Consider the following 20,441-nt stretch of genomic DNA (forward strand, 5'->3'; position numbering starts at 1 on the left):
CCTGCATTCCCCTTCTCTCTTCGTAAAGGCCCCTACACATGATCAGTCCGATTTGTCAGTTCAGACTTATCAGTTGGAACTGAACAGTTGGAACTGCTGTGTGTGTGTGAAAGGACGGTGGACTGATCAGTCTGAACTGATGGCTTTCCAACAACTCGGTCTGTGGGCTTGAGAGCCCTCAGTTCAAACTGCTGTGTGTGGGAACAGCGTCTCGCCATTTCAAACTGTCAGTCAATCAGCCCTTAGTCCATCAGCTGAGTGATGTGGCAGACATATTTGTTATACTCTTTGGTTGCTTTGCTATTTGTTTTCCTTTTTCTAATTAAATTGGAATTTCAATATCCAATGTTTCTTCCATATTCTATGATGAAACGATACATCTTAATACAACACTAACCAGAAGACTGGTCACGTACGGAAAAGGCTTCAGTTCATTCCAAACTGACAGTTCAGACTGTTTGGTCCTAACTGAGCACCTGGACTGATTGTGTGTGGAACATTACCATGTCTTGTCCACTGGCACGGGCGATAACGAATCTGTCACAATGCGTAACCTTCTTGACGTCTCTGGTGTGGTATGTAGTAACGGCCCACGTCTAATAATTTAACATTTTAATGAAAATTACTTTCATTTTGCTTATGAAATCAGTTTCGAATGGACTTCGCACACGTTAAAAGATAAGGTTGTGCCACACTCCACACATTACCCCATGTTATTTCTCTTTTTGGTGACAGGAGGTGATCCAGTATGCTTTTCTTGAATATCTTTCTTTTTTGAAGATGTCTATTATTAAAATAAATTTATTTTGAGTTTTAAAACTTGTCAGTTTCTTGTCAGAGATGATGACTGAACACGTGTGAAAAAGAGCTTATTTTGATGTATAGCGCCAGGGGATTACAACACTCCTCTATCACAACCCTATACCTGGTAACTGTGAGGGGTCGTAATACGGGGTTTTTCTGTAGTAATAGTATTTGATAATGGTTACCTATGGACTATTTGCTGTGTGTTTTGTGTCCATTCATTTTATTGTCTTGCAAAAGTCACTACCTTTTGCTAAAAATTTCCTTTGAGCACTAATATTCTTATGGGTCTGTGGTGAAAATGGTCGGCTAGTTGGGAGGGGATGGGGGGTTATAGTTATTTATCAGATGGCCAGGAGCCTTCTGGGTTAATTAAACAGGATTTTTCTATCCACTCTCAAGCATAACGAAATCATACTGGGATGTTAATAGCAGTACAGAAGTAGAATCCAGAAATAACAGGTTCAGGAAATCACGAATTTGGGTATTACGGGATACGAGTCATTTTCGCAACTAGCGATCATAACACATGCCTCCCTCTCATCGTAGAAGTCAACTGGTTGGGGTGAGTGTGATAGGGTTTGTCTGTACCTGTTAACTGCTTAGAAAGAAGACACAAGAGCAAATGCAAATATCATGAGCAACTGTTAAGTAACTGTTAGTGGTCTGTTAAAAGAGGAAACAGAAGATATGTTTGGATTTAACTTTGCACGGTTATGCACAGAGGTTTAATGGTGATGGTACATCCAAGATTATAGTGGGCTTCATACCATATGGGTACCAACTCAGTGATAATAAATTAGAGTCATTGCGGATTTTTCACTTGTGAGAAAGTTCCTTCTTGGGTTCAGGACTTGTATCCTTTCACATCCTTTCACATTACAGAAGGCAATGAAATGACATCGCGGAATCACCCTACCATGAGAACCTCAGTTGTATTACAGCTTCCCCCTTCGCACCAATACCTGGGGTTACCGGGCTTAGAATTGAGCATCAGATTCAAAATCATTATTTTTTTAAATCAGATTTTTTCCCCCCCTAGAGTAGAATCTCGTATAGTCAGTCCCCCTAACCTTGGATCTTTGGGCGATCCAGACTGATTAAGAGAGATGAATAAACAAAAAATTAGTAAAAAATGAAGATGTAAAATCAGAGACTCAATAAACATTTCAAAACTTAGAGATACATTTTATGCGAAAAGTACGCACAGAGTTAGGTACTACATTCAATGGTGTGTACGATTTGAACTGCACACAAGTGCATGTTTGTAAGCTGTAACTGAGAGGTAGGCCAGGTGGGTAACGCGGTGCGTGTCGCGTGGCAGGAGACTCCCTGAGCACGGTGGAGGTGTACGACCCGGCGGTGGACACCTGGCAGATGGCCGAGGCCATGAGCATGATGCGCAGCAGAGTGGGGGTCGCCGTCATGCACAACAGGCTGTATGCGTTCGGCGGCTACAACGGCTATGACCGCCTCTCCACCGTCGAGGTGTTCGACCCGCAGAAGAAGGCCTGGGGCCGCGTCGCCTCCATGCAGTGCAAGCGCAGGTGACCCTCCTCTGTGTATTTATTCCATCTGATACGTACGCTGGTGGTTAGTGCCGAGCTCAAAAGTATGAGAAATTAAGGCTTTCCAAGGCATGTGACATTTTGTGTTGTCAGTGTTAGATGGTTTTTTTAGATATCTATTTCGTTATGAAATACGATTATGAGGTGAAATTATAATTTTTAAAGCATTTTTAATGCACAGGTTGAGTTTTATTGCTATGATTATGTTTACATGAAATAATTTAAAGTGTGTCCTCCACCATTTTTTTTATTTGTATACATTCTTGATGCAGATTGGCCAAGTGAACCTGTCACATGTTTTAAGGTATGGTTGATGTTCACCACGAAAATTCAGTACTACATAACTCAGTCTACACTCCACCTCTGTATTCACTCTATAAATCAGTCAAAAGACCAATAGCACTGTCAGTATAGGTATTTCCATATAAACCCGAATAGTGGACGAGATTTTTATTAAAAAGAAACTGCTCATGAAAACAGGGGTTGGCCTGAAATGCATCCCAAGAAAGCTCAAGTAGACTTAAAAAAAAAAGAAGCATTATGTGGTAAGTATACTTGACCATCCACAAAACAGCATTAAAATTACTTTTTACATTGTGTTACCATGTCTTGATGACCTCTTTATTTAATATCTTAGAGTAAAATCAATTTCCGTGTGTACACATTTTTTTCTCCATCAATTATTGGGGGGGGGGGGGGGGGGGGGGGGGGGAATGTAAACATATTATTTTGTTGCAGGATAACCAACCTAAAAATAAAATATGGTACAGATGTGTTCCATTGCTTATAAAGCTGGGTTTTACGATTGAAAATTAAGAATTATGAATTAAGAATTAGTTGTGTACTTAACATATGACTCCATGTATACTAGTGGAATGGTTTATGATTGTCGTGTAGGAATTTTGAGGGGTTGTGTGTGTACCATATGATGACTTCACGAAAATTAAAAATAAATAACTCTAATGGCAATATTTATTTTGTTTTAAGATTTTGGAAATTGATTATTTGGATGTGTTTCTGGTTGATTTATGCTATTATACATGAATATAGTTTCTTACTGTTAAACCATTTTATGGTGGCTTGGAATGAATGATATTAGGATTACATGAACTGGTATTTATATATTAAATTTAAATATACTTTATTCTGAATTGTGTATGTATTCTAGGTTACAAGCTGAAATATTGCAATTTTTAGGTTCAGTCATAGCCATGTGTCTGTTTTTCAAGTACATAGGTGCATAACCAAATTTACCATGAATAAAAATGTTACTCTAAACAAATTATTAATCAACAATGATTATAAACAGAAATCAATTTCAAAATGCAGATGATAACCTACGAATACAAAATTTCAACTTAATTAACATGGATGCTTTCTCACTTGTTTTTATTGGCTGGAATTAACAACCACTAATTCAATCATAAACTAAATGTTACTTAACCATGTGCTCGTCTGTGTACAGGTTAAGTTTATAATTCTTAAGTTTTTCAATCTTAAACCCAACATAACTGCCTGCAAGTCTGAAAAAAACAAGTACCTATAAGTTTTTGTCTATGTTAGCTAAAGGAATGCATCCTATGAATTTTTATTTCTCATGTTGGTGTGCTTGATTGCACTCCAAAATATTTTCTGCCTAACCTTAACCTCAGTTTTATGTTAGACACGTTGCACAAAACTGAATTTTACTTACATTTTAGTTTTTCGTAGGCTTTACAATTATCTTCATGTTATTTGTGATTGTACCGAAAAAATGTCATATCTGCATCTCAGGTTCCAAAACAAGAGGAAACACCTCTAATAGTAATTAAAACCTCAAGTTGTACACTATATCAAAAATACCAACAATTGCAGCAGCATGACAATAGACGTTCTGCTAGAATAATATGCATTGGTGAAGGATGTAGAAAATGAGTTGGTGAAGTGATTCTGATGTTAAAGAAAAATAAATTTATTATTTTTCAAAAGTAGGTGACTGCTTCTATTCGGATCAGGGATGTGCCGATTCATGAAAAAACCGATTCCGATTTTCGAACTGTTGTTTCAAAGATTGACCGATTCCGATTCCGATTTATTCCAATTCCAATTATTTAATTAATTTCTGTTAAACATTTGGTACAATAATTTTTTTTGTAATAATTAATAGTATATGAAACTTTATCAGTTAATGTAGATACTTACATCATTTGAAGGCGAGACTTTTATTTATTTTAATTTTTCTTGTTTTACCCCAAACTATCCCTCCTCCCACATTTTACTACTTATAATGAAATTATTTAGTCCTTGCAGTGACATTTTTTAAATTGGCCTGGGTTGAATAGGCCTACTAAATATCAGTGTCTGCAGCAAAGGGAAATAAATTAGATCTATGTAAAACACTATTTCCAATTATTTTAATTTTAAAATAGGTTGGAAAAATCTCATTTTCTAGATAATTACCAACTACCTAAAATTATTCTTTATTTTGAAAACCAAATCAGTAAGTGTATCCGAACACTGTAAGATTCTTTTTCAAGAACATCAGCTTTTGAAGAGTCTGGGGCTGCAGTCTGTTACGTTTCTTGTCTGCTATATCCCCAGCAGCACTAAACAGTCTTTCAGAGTTGACAGTGCTCGGATGAATACTCAAGAACTTCCGTGCCACTGATCTTAGTTTCAAGTGTTGAGAATGATGCCAGTAGTTATAAATGTCAGCACTAATTGACAAATTTGGTTCACTGAGATATTGAGTCAATTCATTTTCTGCAGCTTGACTTGGGGAAGGTTGATGACTGGAAATGTCAGATGCACTCATAAGCTCTTCGCAAATTGCCCACAAAGAAGCTTTTTTGACACTAGTGACTGCAGTGTTTACTTCTGTCGCTTTGGGCTTTGGAATGTTGTCATTCAAACCAGTACATGTAATTGTCATTGCTTTTAAGAGCTCCTCTTTTACTAGTTTCACTGTATTCTCCTCTTGAAATGGTCTACAACAAATAAGAAATGCAGTCATATACACCAGTTAGTCTAAAGTTTTAGATGCATTTCAAGGTTTGGATGTTCGTACAGCCTAGTTTTTCAGTTGCTGATAAATCTGAAATGACATGAACATGATGTAGTATCCACTTGCAACTGCATTATTTCAGCATGATTTCCACGTGGGAAAACGGAGTGACCGAACCAGGAATCGAACCTGCATCTATTTTAATGGGAAGCAAGCCCTATTATCTCTTTGACCACAACTGCCCCATTTACATATGTCAGCAATAGGCCTACTTAAAAGTAATTGTTTGCATGTCAAGAATCACAAATAAAGAAAAGACTATTTGTCTTCCTTACCTAATTTTGTAACGAGGATCAACAGCAGTTGCTATCAAGTAGAACGGGTCATCTTTAATATGACCAAATCTTGTATCAAGTGATCTTTTAATATCTCTCGCTATGGAACCCAATCCTTGAATTGTTAAGAACTTCTCTGCTGCACACTCTAGGCTTGTAATAATAGGTATTACATCTCTGAGTGTAGCTTTAGATGAGCTGAGAGAATGTGTTGCCTCATCAATTAACTTAAGGATCTTCACCAAATTTTCTGCAAGCACCCAGTCACTGTTGGTTAATTCTACATTCAAACTAATTGAGGCAGTGGCCACTGCAATAGCAGTGCGTTGCTCGCACAGCCTCTGCAGCATGTGGAATGTGGAGTTCCAACGCGTAGGTTCGTCTTGGATCAGTTCATGTTGAGGAAGTCCCAAGGATATCTGTGTCTGCCTCAGAACTTTGGAAGAATTAGTTGAATGATGGAAGTGGGTTACTATTTTTTTGCAATTTGACACAAGATTCGAGACAGAACTCTTGATGAAACAACTATCTTTTAATACAAGTTGAAGTCTATGTACAGTAAAACTCTGTTAAGACGTTTTTCAAGGGACTGGATGCTAAAAACTTCTTAACAGGGAAAACTTCTTACAGGGGAAATACATTGGTTAAAATTCAGTCGCTATATAAAAACCAAATTTACTCAAATAACACACTGTATTAACTATAAAATTACACTCACCTATTATCATCAGAGTACTTGGAAAACTATACAATTACATCAATAAACTGAATTATATACACTGAATTAAATGTAATAAACACAATAAAATACTTATTAAAACACTAGCAAAAAAATTACTGTTTTGAAAAATATTGTGTCAGCTTTGATTATTTTAACACATTTTCCGACTGACGCATTACAAAATTGTCAAGTTCCCACAAACTCTTGCTCACACTATCAGAAACATTTTGTGTTCCATGCACAAATAACTTCAGTTTGTCCAAGTGGTCAAGCGCTTCAGAGTACGTGAAACCTCGATTCTACGTACACTCACGGTTCTCCAAAATTTGTCCTTACGACCGAGTTGTACATACGAACCAGCGGGGCCAAATTACGTCAATTTGTGGCTATTCCCTCCCCCCACCCATTTTTCCCCATCGCTGCCGCGGGAAATGAATTGCCGTTGCCGTGTCCTGCTGCCACGGGAAATGACCTGCCGTGTCTATATATTATGCTGATGTATTTTCGATCGAAATTATATCCTATTCGTGCAGAAACAACAGTTGAGCTAATCAAATGTAAAAAAAAAAAAAAATTGACACTGAGTGCAGTGTCGTAAGCCTCGTGTTTACATTTTTTATATTTTATATCAATAAAATAATAATTAACACACAATATATTTGCTGAAATAAAAAAATACTGTGGCTACTTTAAGTGTATATAAGATTAGCTAGTAGGCCTAAAAACATTGTGAAAAACGTGACGTTTATAGTCGGCAATGAACATTGTAAATCGCAAAATATACATATTTTATAACATGAACAGTGGCTTTTATTTCTAAACATATAATAATTTAAGCTTAGGCATGTAAAAGTCTGAGTAATTATAGCAGGAGATAATCTAAAATACACGAGGGAAAACCCTAAACTCACGAATGTATAAACATAACGGGAATATTACGTGGCTGCTTGTAAGTTCTGATACTGTATTTATGTCACAACATAGCCGAAATACTGGTAATTTGAGTGAACAAGAAGCTGACAGTGTTGCAGGCTTTATTGAACTGGTGAACAGCTGGTTTGAATAATGAACAGTTTCACTCCATTTAATCAAGTAAAACAAAAATGTGCGTATGGGAAATTTCTGAATGACCAAAATACTGTACTGAATGAAACACAAAATGTTATAGGCACACTGAGATGTAGAGGGAAGAACAGTGTTCAGATATTCCAGAAAGGAATTGTCATGTCAGTGAATGCTGTCAAGAGTTTGTTTTGCGAATTGAAATCTAAGTATGATGTGGAGTATTTTCTAACGCACAGATTGAATCAAGACTCCCTTGAAAATTTATTTTCTCAGGTTAGATGTAAAGGTGGCATGTATGATCATCCAACACCTTTAAGTGCATTGTAGAGAATTAAAGCCATAATGCTGGGGAAAAATCCCGGTATACTTCAAGAGAAAAATAACAGTGCTGTTAACTTGCATGTCAAAGAAGACCATTATCTGGTTTGTGATGTTTTCCAGAAAGCAGATGTTGATGTACAAGTTAAACGTCAGGATGTACTTGCAGTAGAGGGAAAAAGTCCAGGAGGTTTGGAGTCCCTGTCAGAAATAAACCCTGAAAATAATGATGTTAACAGTGTCAATGGTTTTGTGGATTTGACTAATAGTCCTACCTCTGTAAATGTATTAAATACCGAGATACCGGTATCTCTTTACAGCACAAGCAGTTGTGTGGGAAAGAAGCTAAGCTGCTGAGCGAACATTCTGTCGCTGACTACCTTCACACTCAACATGATGTAAAGTCAATTTGTGGCATGCCTTCTATTCATTACAGTGTGTATAAGTAGGTAAGTAAGTATATATATATAAGAAATTAAATGAAATTAAAACACCTTCGGCCGACCTCGGGTTTATTTATATATATTTATATTTCTCTGTTTATTTTAATGTAGCTATACTAACCTAACTAACCGTCCATAGTGTTCTAAAGTGTTTTAATTTAGCTAACCTAACCGACCACTTTTAATATTTAAATTCATTTTTCCTGCGCAAAAATAAAACAAATCCGGAGGTTGGCCGAAGGTGAATATTCGGGTGTGTTCGGGCAGGGACAGAGCTTGATGTACATCTTAGGCTTCTCTCAAAGTACGCTCAGTGCGCAGTGCGTGCTCCTTGCAAAGATTGAAGACTCCTATTACGAAAGGCGTGGAAAGAGAACACCGATACCTTTTTTCGACTACGAAGAATGTAGAATGAGAAAACTGATACCTTTTTACGACTACAAAGAATGTAGAATGAGAAAACTGATACCTTTTTAAGAAGAACGTGGAAAGAGAAAACTGATACCTTTTTACGCGGGTGATGACGGCACGGAGGATGTGTAACCTGTAACGAGAATGCTGATACCTTGTTGCTTCCTGGGACCGCTACTGCTGTAGCTGATACAGAAGTATCAGCTACTTGTTACTAGTACATTACTGTATCAGTAACTGGTTGGAACAGATACCGAAAATTGCTGTAACAACCCACCTCTAATATGACATTGAAAACATACACGTGAAATTTAAAAGAATTATGGGTGCCCTAGGTAGGGAGAAAATATATATTAAAAAAATTAAATAAAAAAAAACATATATAAATAAATTTACCTTGCAATCAACCAAACAAAATGTAACAATAGAAAAATACTTATTTTTAGAGGTATATACAAAATTCCACTGGAATTGTACATAAAAATGAGCTTATGTCACTCTCCAGCCCATAAATTATCTCTATGCAAAATTTCATGGCATAGCAAATAAACACTCGCTTTTATAATATTAGTTAGGCATTGCAAACTATAAAATGAATAATAAAAAAACTAATAGTGACATCTACTGGTGTATTGAGGTACTACGATGCAGAGCTTTAATTTTTCTTACTCTCTACTCAATTCCTTACAATAGCAAAACGTAACGTAATGGCTTGAAAGCTATTGCTCGGCAGACATAGAGGAATGATACTAACAGTTTGTATATCTATTACATACATTACATAAAATTAAGATATATATATTTTTAACCCTTTTAAAGATTATTTTTTTTAGACAAAAGATAGCCTATGTCCATCCCTAGGATATAATCTATCTCCTTGCCAAATTTCATTACGATCCATTCAGCCTTTTAGCCGGGAAAAGGTAACAAACAGTCATACAGACAGACAGACAGACAGAGTTACTTTCGCATTTATAATATTGGTATTGATTGTAATAAGCAAGTTCAACTTTTCGGAACAAAAAAAATAATTCGGTTAAGTATTTGTTTGTTTGAAATATGTTCTACAGTCGTAATGTAAAAATTAGTAACTAATAACCGTTCCAAGATTTAAAAAGTAACCTTTTTCCAATTTTTTTTATTAAAATGTGGTACAAACATCATGCTAATTAAATCACTTTCATTGAAATAGATAGATTAGGTATTTGTCATTAAAGTTAGTGTTGATTGAAAATGCTGATAAGTTTCATGATTTTAATCGCATTTCGATGCTTTGTGATATATTAATATGAATTTTGATGTTATGTGGTGTATTGACATGCTTTTTGGTGTTATTTCGGTTTTATCGCAATTCACCATAGAATCTTGTCCCAAATATACCGTATTTACTAGTATTTACCCGCAGAGGGGTTGCCCCTGCATATGGATCGCAAATAAAATTTTGAGCATAAAATTCTTAAATTTTTATGGTAAGGGTCACCCCTAAAATAAAATGGGTCATACATATATTCGTCTGCATTAGAATTCTATGTGCACAAGTGAAGTCTCTGTGAACCGTCTCAGTTTATTGGAATGTAAACAGTATGGCACTGTGCTGTCTGCTTTCTGCCATACTTTACTACTGCGGGAGGGGGAGGGGTGGCAGTGGCCCATTCCACCCACCTGCTCAATGTTATCGCCAAACTCTTTGAAAGTTATTTGTATAGGGGTGCGGTAGACCGTCTCCAGAAGGGTTGGAGGAAAAGAAGGGGAAGAGAACTGGTTGGCCACGTACCCTTTCCATGGTCTGTGCGATTCTAAAAAATATTGGCTTTTTTTAGCCGAGAAACATTTTCAATAATGGAGAGTAACGAACGTCAAAGAGTGAAGTTAGTTTCAGTATTAAAAAATTACAGTAACAAAAAACTTGGTAACAATGTTTAACCACAATTTTGAACATACGAGTACTAATTCACAACTACAGTAAAACCCTGATAAGATGTTATTCAAGGGACTGGATGCTAAAAACTTCTTAACATGGAAATACATTTGTTTCATAAAAACAAATTTTAATAAAAAGTGGCATACTGTTTAGCTCAAAATGACACCAATTATCATTGGCATGCTGGAAAAACTATACAATTTTATCAGTAAATTGAATTATTTAAAATGAATTTTTTTAATAAGCACAATAAAAAACATTTATCAAAACACTAAAAAAAAGCTAATATTAGTGTTTTGTAAAATACTGCTTCAGAGTTGTTTGTTTCAACACATTTTCGTTCTGACGCAACACAAAATTGTCCAGTTCCCATAAACTCTTCCTCACACTATCTGGAACATTTGGTGTTCCATGAAAAAATAATCTCAGCTTGTCCAGGTGGTCAAGTGCTTCGGAGTAAGTTGGCATGGAAGTGGAATCACCTTCATCGCAGTCCCCATTGCCAGTCTCATCCTCAGTTAAATCCTTGTGTGTTTACATCAATCTTAGATGGTTTGTGACTCGCATGGTAGAACCGCATCATCAACTGAGACATAATCTTCAAAATTGCATGAAAAATTTAGGTGCTCTTGAAGAGTTTTCCAATTTGCACTGCATGTAGAAGCACATGCAGTTGGTTCACTGTCCTCCAATGCTTCTTCAGGGAAAATATCGTTAAACTGTTGAGCATCAAAGCATGCTTTTTTGAAGCAATTTCTAATGATGGTTGAGTCAAGCAATACCGATGAAGCATTAAGAAATGCATGGTGTCCAGGATGATGATTTTATAACCACTAGTTTTGGTACTTTTCATTCTTGTTATAAATCGTAACACAAGGCGCTTACAAAAATGCTGTTTCAGAATTTTTAAGCCTGGATGTTAAATTTGGTGGAAAAAATTCAATCTGGATATTTCTAAGGTTGGATATTTCCTTGGGATGAGCAGGGCAGTGATCCATGAAAAACAAAATCTTCCGATTTTTGCACCCCATCTTTGCATCCAATGCTCTAACATAGTCTTCAAAAATGCTGCCTGTGATCCACACAGACTTGTTTGCATACTTGCACGTTAATGTCTTTACTCTTTTTGTTTTTAAAACACAGTGGTTTTTTTGGTTTCTCAAATACCAGCAATGGTAAGGTTTCAGTGCCATCCATGTTGGCACCCAATAAAACTGTCACTCGTTCCTTATTTTGTTTGCCTCCATGGCATGTTTCACCTTTTAAAACAAAGGTTTTTTTCTGGAAGCATGTTGAAAAACAGACCACATTCATCAATGTTGAATACATTTTTTGGTTCAAAGTCCTTTATAATTTCAGGCAACTTTGTGTTTATCCAACTCTGGACAGTATCATCACACACACTCTCAGATTCCCAACTTACAGTTCTATAGTAAATTCCTACTCTGTTCTTAAATCTGTTGAGCCAGCCATTTGAAGCATGAAATTCAACACCTAGGTTATGTGCTATTTGTACAGCTTTCTCTCTTAAAATGGGGCTGTTCGTCGGAATTCCAAGTGCCCTCTGTTCTTTAAACCACGCCAAGAGTAAAATTTCAACTTCTTCGTATTTACCAATCTTCATTTTTTTACACTTTGACGAAACATTAGTAGCCAAAAGTTGGTCTCGCTTCATCATGATTCCGTTCAAAGTAGACGGCGGCATCCCGAGTTATTTTCTATACTCACTCTTGGTATCAAAGGATTTGCATCAACTTCTGATATTATTTTCAGTTTTTTTTCAAACCATAATGCCTTGCGTTTAATGGTTCCTCCATTACTTGTATATGCAAGATCAAATTGTTTCGTTATCGTTTGGAAACAAGTTAATTTTTTTAAAATTAAAAACAAATAGAGTTTAAAATTTTAAAGATAAAAATTATTTTATTTTTTTCCACAAACGCTGAACGTTATATGCGGAAAGCATCTATTAATGCAAACATTATGAATGGGAAAAATTAACATAGAGATGTATGGAAATGATCAAGAAATAATTTTGTGAACTTAATAAGCGGGAAAACGTATTATGCAGAAACGTCTTCAATGGGTTTTACTGTACTAATAATACATTTATTTGCATGGGAAAGAGGTCATACGCATTGCAGTGACATTAATATATTGTTACGAACGTGACATTGGCCAGGACACGTGCAGGTGCAGAGCTGGCTGGCGACTGCCGCAATATGATATGCGCAGCGCCCGCCTGTAAAATAACAAGGATTGTCGCTTTCCCCCCTCCTCACCACTCCCCACGCGGCGCCCTGCCTTTGACACGTAACTGACACCGGACAGCTGGGAGTTATGCGAGCCGCCGACACGTGTTTCAAGAGATTTATACCGTAGTGTCTGTGCGGAATAACGCAACAGGCCCCGGCCGCTCTCGTGAGTTCTTGAATTGCGCTGGGGCCTATATATATGTCCGAGGACGCCGGCCGGAGGAGTTGAGTTCGGAGTGTTCAGTCGGGAGTTCTCCCGCGGCGGATTTTCCGGGCGATAGTGCCGCGGGTGTGGCAGAGTGGCGAAGTCCTTGGACGAAGGTTCCAGGGCAGGGAGTGAGTGAGTTCAGTGGAGTCGGGAGTTTTCCCGCGGCGGAGTTTCCGGGCGATAGAGTTGCGGGCGCGGCGGAGTCCCGAGCGAAGTTGCGAGCGAGGAGTCGAGCGGATCCTCGAGGGGTGCTGCGGCGAGAGTTGCGCCAGAGGTGCGGCCCATCGAGGTGTGTGGAAGGAGTGACTGGGGAATAGACCTTTCTTTAAGTGTAATTAATTATTTGCCATTTTAGAAGATTTTTGTAAGTGACATAAGTAGTGGCAATAAATAAAACTGCGTAGTGTAGTAAAATCTTTAATTGGGCTATCCTTTACGAACCTGCGGTAAATCGTAACAATATTTTATTTCTTTTGTAGATGCATATACAACAGCCATGAGAGCGAAGTAGGTTTGCTTTTTGGCAGGAGGTGGGAATTGTTTACATGTATCATGTGCCAAGAAATTGTTGAGATATTAGCTTACATTGCTCAGGTAATACCTATTATAAAAATAAATAATTGTTTTTATCTAGACAAGTGAAACACGATAAATGAACTATAATGTTAATAATATTATTCACTGAAATGTTTGCTAAGCTATTATGATATATTTTTTTTTAGTAAAAAATATATTACTTACAAAGCTGCTAGTCAGCTGTCACAGGAGAATCATAAGTTATTTTTGACTTTGATTCATATTGATGAAAATGGTCCTCACACATTCCTAGTAATTACACTATTATTAACCTATGGATAAACCATGTCTCAGACTGACTATAACTGGGAGCTATTACATCAACATTGTTTGTTACAGCATTTGTTTAGTCTAAATTTCAGTGTTTTCAGACATAGTCATGTACCTCCCACCCACCATCATTTTCATATTAGCCATCACTAAATGTAAGTTTTTTCAACTATTTCTCTATGTAAATTTACCTATAATATCTGTGAATTTTATTAGCATCCAAATTTTGCTCATGGTATCATTTAACAAAATATGTAGTAACAATTTAAAATCTGTAGCAGTTGCTATTTTACATATAAGGAATAATTGGCTAAGAGCCATACAGATAAACAGAAAAAGAAGTAATGTTTTTAAAAATTAACCTGTACGTTATTCAATCACTAATTGTTCTGATCTCTACTACTCCACAGCTTTCTCTCTCACTTTTCCATGTTTTATCTAATCTCATAAATGTATTTATTGTATAGTAAAATGGCATGTGAGAATTAATGGGGAAAAAATAAGACTGCTGGCTCTTTCGTCCAGCTAGTATGTATATCAATGTTAACAAGGACACAGTATCCAGGTTGCTATGTTTATTTGGAAATGGTGGTTCAGGGAAAGTGTAAAATATTTAATTTTAATCACAGTTTTTATTATAGTTAAAATAAAGATGTCATACATACAATTGGTCTTTTTCTATGACATTTAAAAATGGCCCTCACTACTCGGGTTTTATTGTTTGCAGTAACAAATGCTTTTTTTTTTCTTTTCTTTTCTTCTCCATTTGCCATGTGTAAACTGTATGTCAGGTCTGACACCCAACTGCACCTTTCAGATATAATGTTAACTACCTGTGTTTCAATTATAAAAAATGACTCATTTTCTTGTAAATGGCAAAACACTGTTTATTCAGGCACTATAGTTTTAGTTCATTTGTAGTACATTTCTGCAATAATTTTGATGTTTATTAGTATATGTGTACTTTTGAGATGTAATTGAAACCAGAACAGGCCTCGTGAATGTTGTGATGTGTGCGAGAGGGTCATTGAGAGCAAATGGCTGGCCGCAGTGCGGTGGGAGCTGCCGCCCTCAACGACCGGCTCTACGTGTGCGGGGGCTACGACGGGGTCACCTCCCTCAACACCGTGGAGTGCTACAACCCTGAGAGGAACGAGTGGACCTACCTGGCCAACATGACTCGACACCGCAGCGCCGGGGGCGTCGTGGCGTTCGACGCCCACATTTATGCCTTGGGTGGCCACGACGGCCTTTCCATATTCGACTCTGTGAGTAGCGATGGTGCAGATCATCATCTGTTGTGATGAAGTTAGTAATTAGTTTAAGTTTTGTAGGGCTTAGCATTGCCACTGCCTTATTTTGTAAAGCGAAGCGCCGACTTGTTACGTGCGATAGCAGGTAACCTGACATAAAATGAATTTTCACAGTCAGGTGTTTATCCTTATCAGTATGCTGATATAATCTATTTTTAACGACATGCCGGACTCTCTTCTCTGTAAAATACTTTAGCTGATAACATGGGTGTTAGTAATGGTTCTGAATTACTGTGTTAAATCCAGCTTTACTATATTAGTCTTCTCAATATTTACATGGCCAGATGTACCAAAAAACTCCACATAAATGACCCTAAAACAGTATGTAAATCCTATGGAAAGTTTGTCACCACCCAACGAGAAAAACTAATTTGATTCTGAATTTTTACAGACTGTCGAGATCCTGCAAAGCCGTATTCATAAATGACTGAGTATTCATTTTTTCGAAGTGTCAGTATTCAAAATCGAATTGAATACGAATAATAAACTATTTGTTTCAAAATTCATAAATACAAATATTGGCATTGGTCATCACAATGTCATACACATAGTCAACTGCGGAGACAGCCTTGATCGATGTGTAGATCGACACTTAATCTTCTAACTGCTGAATTTGAGTTCTCTGATCTTGGTCACTTCATTGATGTCTCTTGAATGTCTATGTGTCCTGACCAAAAGTCTCTGGTTTTAAAATGTTGACACAAAGTTCTGGTCACCGATGAGAAGTCTCTAGTCTAAGTTAATATAAAATAGTTTCTTCTTAAAACAAACTGCCCTTTCCAATAAACGATTGAAATAATATTCCACAATCAATAATTCATTTTACATACTTGGGGGTCTCTTGCTGTGAATTCGTATTGATGTAGCTGAACAATTATTCTATCTTCAACATGTAGAACTAGCTGCAATTTCACTCATTTTTTGATACAGTTAATAAATTATTAATTAACTGTTCTTCGTAGAAAAGGTTTGAAAACACCAAATCTTGTAGTAAAATTACCGTTTTTTCTCGCATAATCGTAGCCCTTTTTATTCTAAAATCAAGTTTGAAAAGTAGGGGTGCGACGATTATGCGTAAAATAAAATTTTTGTCAGATAAAGTTATTCATAAAAACAAAACCTATTCATGGAAAGTACATTTATTTAAAACATGGAGTATAAAAGAGCATGCCAAACAATTAAAATTATTAAGTCATGCAAAAAAAACCTTTTAACTTCAAATAGAAAAATAAAATCTGTGATCCAAATGCAAGCCGAACTATCGCCGTATACACACCACGAAAGAGAGCAGGCCATCAGATGTAGTTAACTTGGCACTCGACCGAGAGCACGCGCTGCATGCACTCGGTGAGATATCGATATTCGACTACGTGTGTGCGCTCTATATGGGAAGCAACATAACCAAACATTAATGATTGCGAGCGCTGGCTACATTTTTGTAAGCGGTACACCGCGGCGACGCAGACGAAAAGATGAACGTTATAATGTTTAAAAACGTTTTTAAAAGAAAATTTACACATCAGACAGCTACGTATTTCCGTTAATTAAATACAGTGGAACCTCGCTACTACGAGAGCTGACAACGGCAGGAAAAATCCTCGTAACGAGTACTCGTAATAACCGAATATAAAATAATAAAAGTTAAGTTAGATTCTGGACCGTCCAAACAGTCTTAATTTCACACTGTAACTTGAAAACGGTGCACTATAGTGAAAAAAAGTGTTGAATAAAAGTTGTAGCAAATAAAATTACGAATAGAAAGTGTGTCTATGGAATTTTTTTGTATCTACAACGGTTTTTGATATAATCGAAAATGAAATGGCCCGATACAAAGACCGGCGCCGTTTACTGTTCGTGGGGGGGGGGGGGGGGGGGGGGGGGGGGTAGTTAAGCTATGAAAAGAAAAAGGAGTGAAGGAATGAAGGAAGGGTGTTGGCTGGTCTATTTTTAGATTTACCCCTCCGCCGACTTAGGATGGGAAGCGACTGACGCCGTCAACAGAGAGGGAGGGAAAGAGAGAGAGTGCATGTTGTTTGTCACCAGTTCTTCCTCCCCTTACCATTACTCATACCTGCTAAGGACCCAGTCCGTCTGGCGCCCGCGTAGCCACGCAAGTGTCTTGTGTTTACTGCGTATTTTTTCAACTGACTGTGTTTTTTTCTTTTTTTGAAGATGCCATTCAGATCACTCGTACTTACGAAAGGGCCACAAGGAATCACTCGTAATTACCAGTTTAATTTAGTATGATTTACATAGGCAAACTGACAGTGCTTTACAAAACTGTCGTAACAACGAAGGTCTCGTAGTATCCCGTACTTGTAATAATGAGGTTCCACTGTAAGTAAGAGGTAATGTCCGAATAAATATTAGATTTCTATTTTAAAATACAACGTTTTATATGGAAAAAATAACCACACAAAGCGCTCGAAATCTAATAGCGGAACCAAAAACATTATGTGAAGTTTACGCGAGAGGTTTTTTTTTTATTCAAATTTTGACGCCCAAATAATGGGTGCTACGATTATGTAAGTGCGACAATTATGCGATAAAACAGGATAAATCAAGCCTTAACATATTCAGCTTTACTACAACTGCTGATATTAATTACATCCAGCTATATCCAAAGTCTAAAATATACTGAACCAAGAATTCTAAAGAACAATCTTTTTTGTGTGATAAAATAGCATTTGTTTTCCAAAAATATATTTTTACCTTGCTTAAAAGCAGAATAAGCAATTCCAAAGCTGTTGATTACTGAATTTTTAGTATTTAACTGTACAGCTCCATAGAGTAATTTTTAATATTTCTGTTTAAGCTAATAATACTTAAATTTAATTATACATTGTTGCTGTATGAAATTTCCTTATAACTCACTATATTCAGTTCTACAGTAAGTCCTCGGTTTACGTCGGGGTTACGTTCCTGAAAACCGCGACGTAAATAGAAACGACGCAAAATGAGCCATGTTTCATGCCACCGGCCGGCCACGGCCCAAGGTCGGCCGGAAGCGCTGGCATACAGACGTGACAACAGGCAATTTTATCAGCAAATGACAACCGACAGAGTGGGAAACAAGTCCAACTAGTACTTCTCAGCTTTATAGAATGGTTATTTAACCAGCTGCTTTATTACCTTTATTGATTGAAATATAAAAACAGATATATAGTACATACTGTATGTAAAAGCAGGAAGCGTCCCTCATTATGTATGATAAGATAAGGCGGTGAACGTGTAGCTTACGCTACATAGCATAAATTAACTACCGAAGGAAACAAAGAATTATAAACAAATTATATACGGTGTTTTGGTTAAAATAAAGATTTACGGTCAGTGTAAACGACGTTATTGTGAATCGGCGACAACTTAAATTGAAACATGAGTACTCAAACATTAGCGACGTTAATCCGAAACGACGTAAATCGGTACGACGTAAATAGAGGACTTACTGTATTTGCAGTGTGTATAACAATTAAATATTAACAGATTAGTTAGTTATGTATTTCTGTATGTAACTAGTTGTGTAAATTGCATTTAATGTAGATCTGTAGGTTATCAACTGCAAAATAATTAATAACTGTCATCCTGTTGAAATGTAAAATCACTCTGAAGTCCAAGTTTTTAGGCACTCACTGCTAAATTTTTTTTAAAATGTCAATGTACATCTTATATTTCATTGTTCCTTCAATAACACGTAACATTCCGACTCCTGCAGCACTCATACACGCGCACACCATTACCGAACCACCGCCGTGTTTGACAGTCGGTATCAAATGACTTGGATGCAGTTCGGAGTTTTTTTTTGCCACACTATACGCCTCCCATCCGAACCGAAAATATTAAATTTACTCTCATCGGAGATGACTTTGTTCCAGAAATCACTGTCTTTATTTCTGTATTTTTTGGTGAATTCAAGTCATTTTTCGCGATTAGTTTTGTTGAAAAAAAATTTTCATTACTCGATCATGATATCTATTTTCCTGCAGGTTATTTTGAACTTTACTGATTGAAACTTTTGTATTTCGATCTTGCATGGTAGCAGCAATCATCGGAGCAGATATTTTAGGTTTTTTTTTTTTTGATAAGACGCACAATATATCTATCATCAGTACGTGAAAGAGCGTGTGGTCGACAACTTCTGTGCACATTTTTTTACAGTTTTTAGCATGCCAAATTAATCGATTATGGATTGAATTGTTGAGCGGGCTCGACCGACTATCGTCGAAATTTGCACGAGACTTTTGCATTGATTATGGAGCCTAATAATAATTTTTCTTTCTTCCACTGTAATAGTTTCTTTTCCTTTATGACCCATTTTCGACAAGTAAAAAGTAACAACTGAATGAAATAAGGAACTTTTGTCAATAGACATGGAGGGAAGGACAAACCGAAAGATGTAAACAAATGTACGAACAGTGTTCCCGACTTAACATTGAATGTTGTCCTTGGTCTCATAATGTAAGAATTCTTTTTGTACTTCTTGAAATCACTATATTTCGTTATTTCTTTGTTCAAAAAACTATTCATTAGTTTTTTTTGTTCAATATTATCAAGAGAAGAAGAATTGATTATATTTATTTGTTTATCAAATTCTTCGATAGAGATACACTATTTTTTTGTAAAAAAGCTCAGTTTACGAATACTTTTTACACTCACTCTATATGTTGATAAATAGAGCTTAAAATAAATTCAATTCATTTATAGTCTAAGGCCTCCAATGCTCTAGCATTTTCATTGAATGTGTTGACAAAATTACAAAATGTACTTATGGTTAGAAGAGCTTCTGTGTGGAGATCAAAATTCTGTTGAAATGAAGATTGTTGAGTTTCTGTTTGCTCTAATTTTGGGAATAAAGGAGTTCCCAAGCAACATACAGTTGCTAGTGATTGACAGATTTTTGACTAACTACACAGCTTCACACTTTAAGCAACTAGTCAGATGCTAAATTTTTCCACATCCGACAAAGCTTGATTCTTGTGGATAGTTGCTTGATACAACTGAGAAAATGTGGACCATTCTTTCCAATGGCCAGATAAATTGGGGAGGTTAATTTTTGGCCACCTAATGTTGAGAGCAGAAACAATGGTGGTAGAGTGAACGTGTTCATTTTCAGCGAGATACATGGTAATTATTGAATTTGTGTCGACCACTTAAATTGAGATCCTGGTCTGTTTTTCAAAAAGTAATTCAGTGTTTCAATCTTGCTGGTGAGAATCATTCTGGAGTAGTTATGCTGGCATGATGTTAATAGCT

General features: G+C 36.6%; 1 protein-coding gene across 1 annotated transcript in view; it reads left to right on the plus strand.

The window, feature by feature from the left end:
* LOC134530990 (kelch-like protein 18) overlaps positions 1-20,441 on the plus strand; it is a 68,065-nt gene that overhangs the window by 31,375 nt on the left and 16,249 nt on the right. Inside the window, exons 7-8 of the mRNA XM_063366398.1 lie at positions 2,129-2,351; positions 14,930-15,146. Coding sequence (XP_063222468.1) covers positions 2,129-2,351; positions 14,930-15,146 — 440 coding nt within the window. The remainder of the gene's footprint in view (positions 1-2,128; positions 2,352-14,929; positions 15,147-20,441) is intronic.

This window comes from Bacillus rossius, chromosome 3 (assembly GCF_032445375.1).
Source record: "Bacillus rossius redtenbacheri isolate Brsri chromosome 3, Brsri_v3, whole genome shotgun sequence".
Classification (NCBI taxonomy): Eukaryota; Metazoa; Arthropoda; class Insecta; order Phasmatodea; family Bacillidae; genus Bacillus; species Bacillus rossius.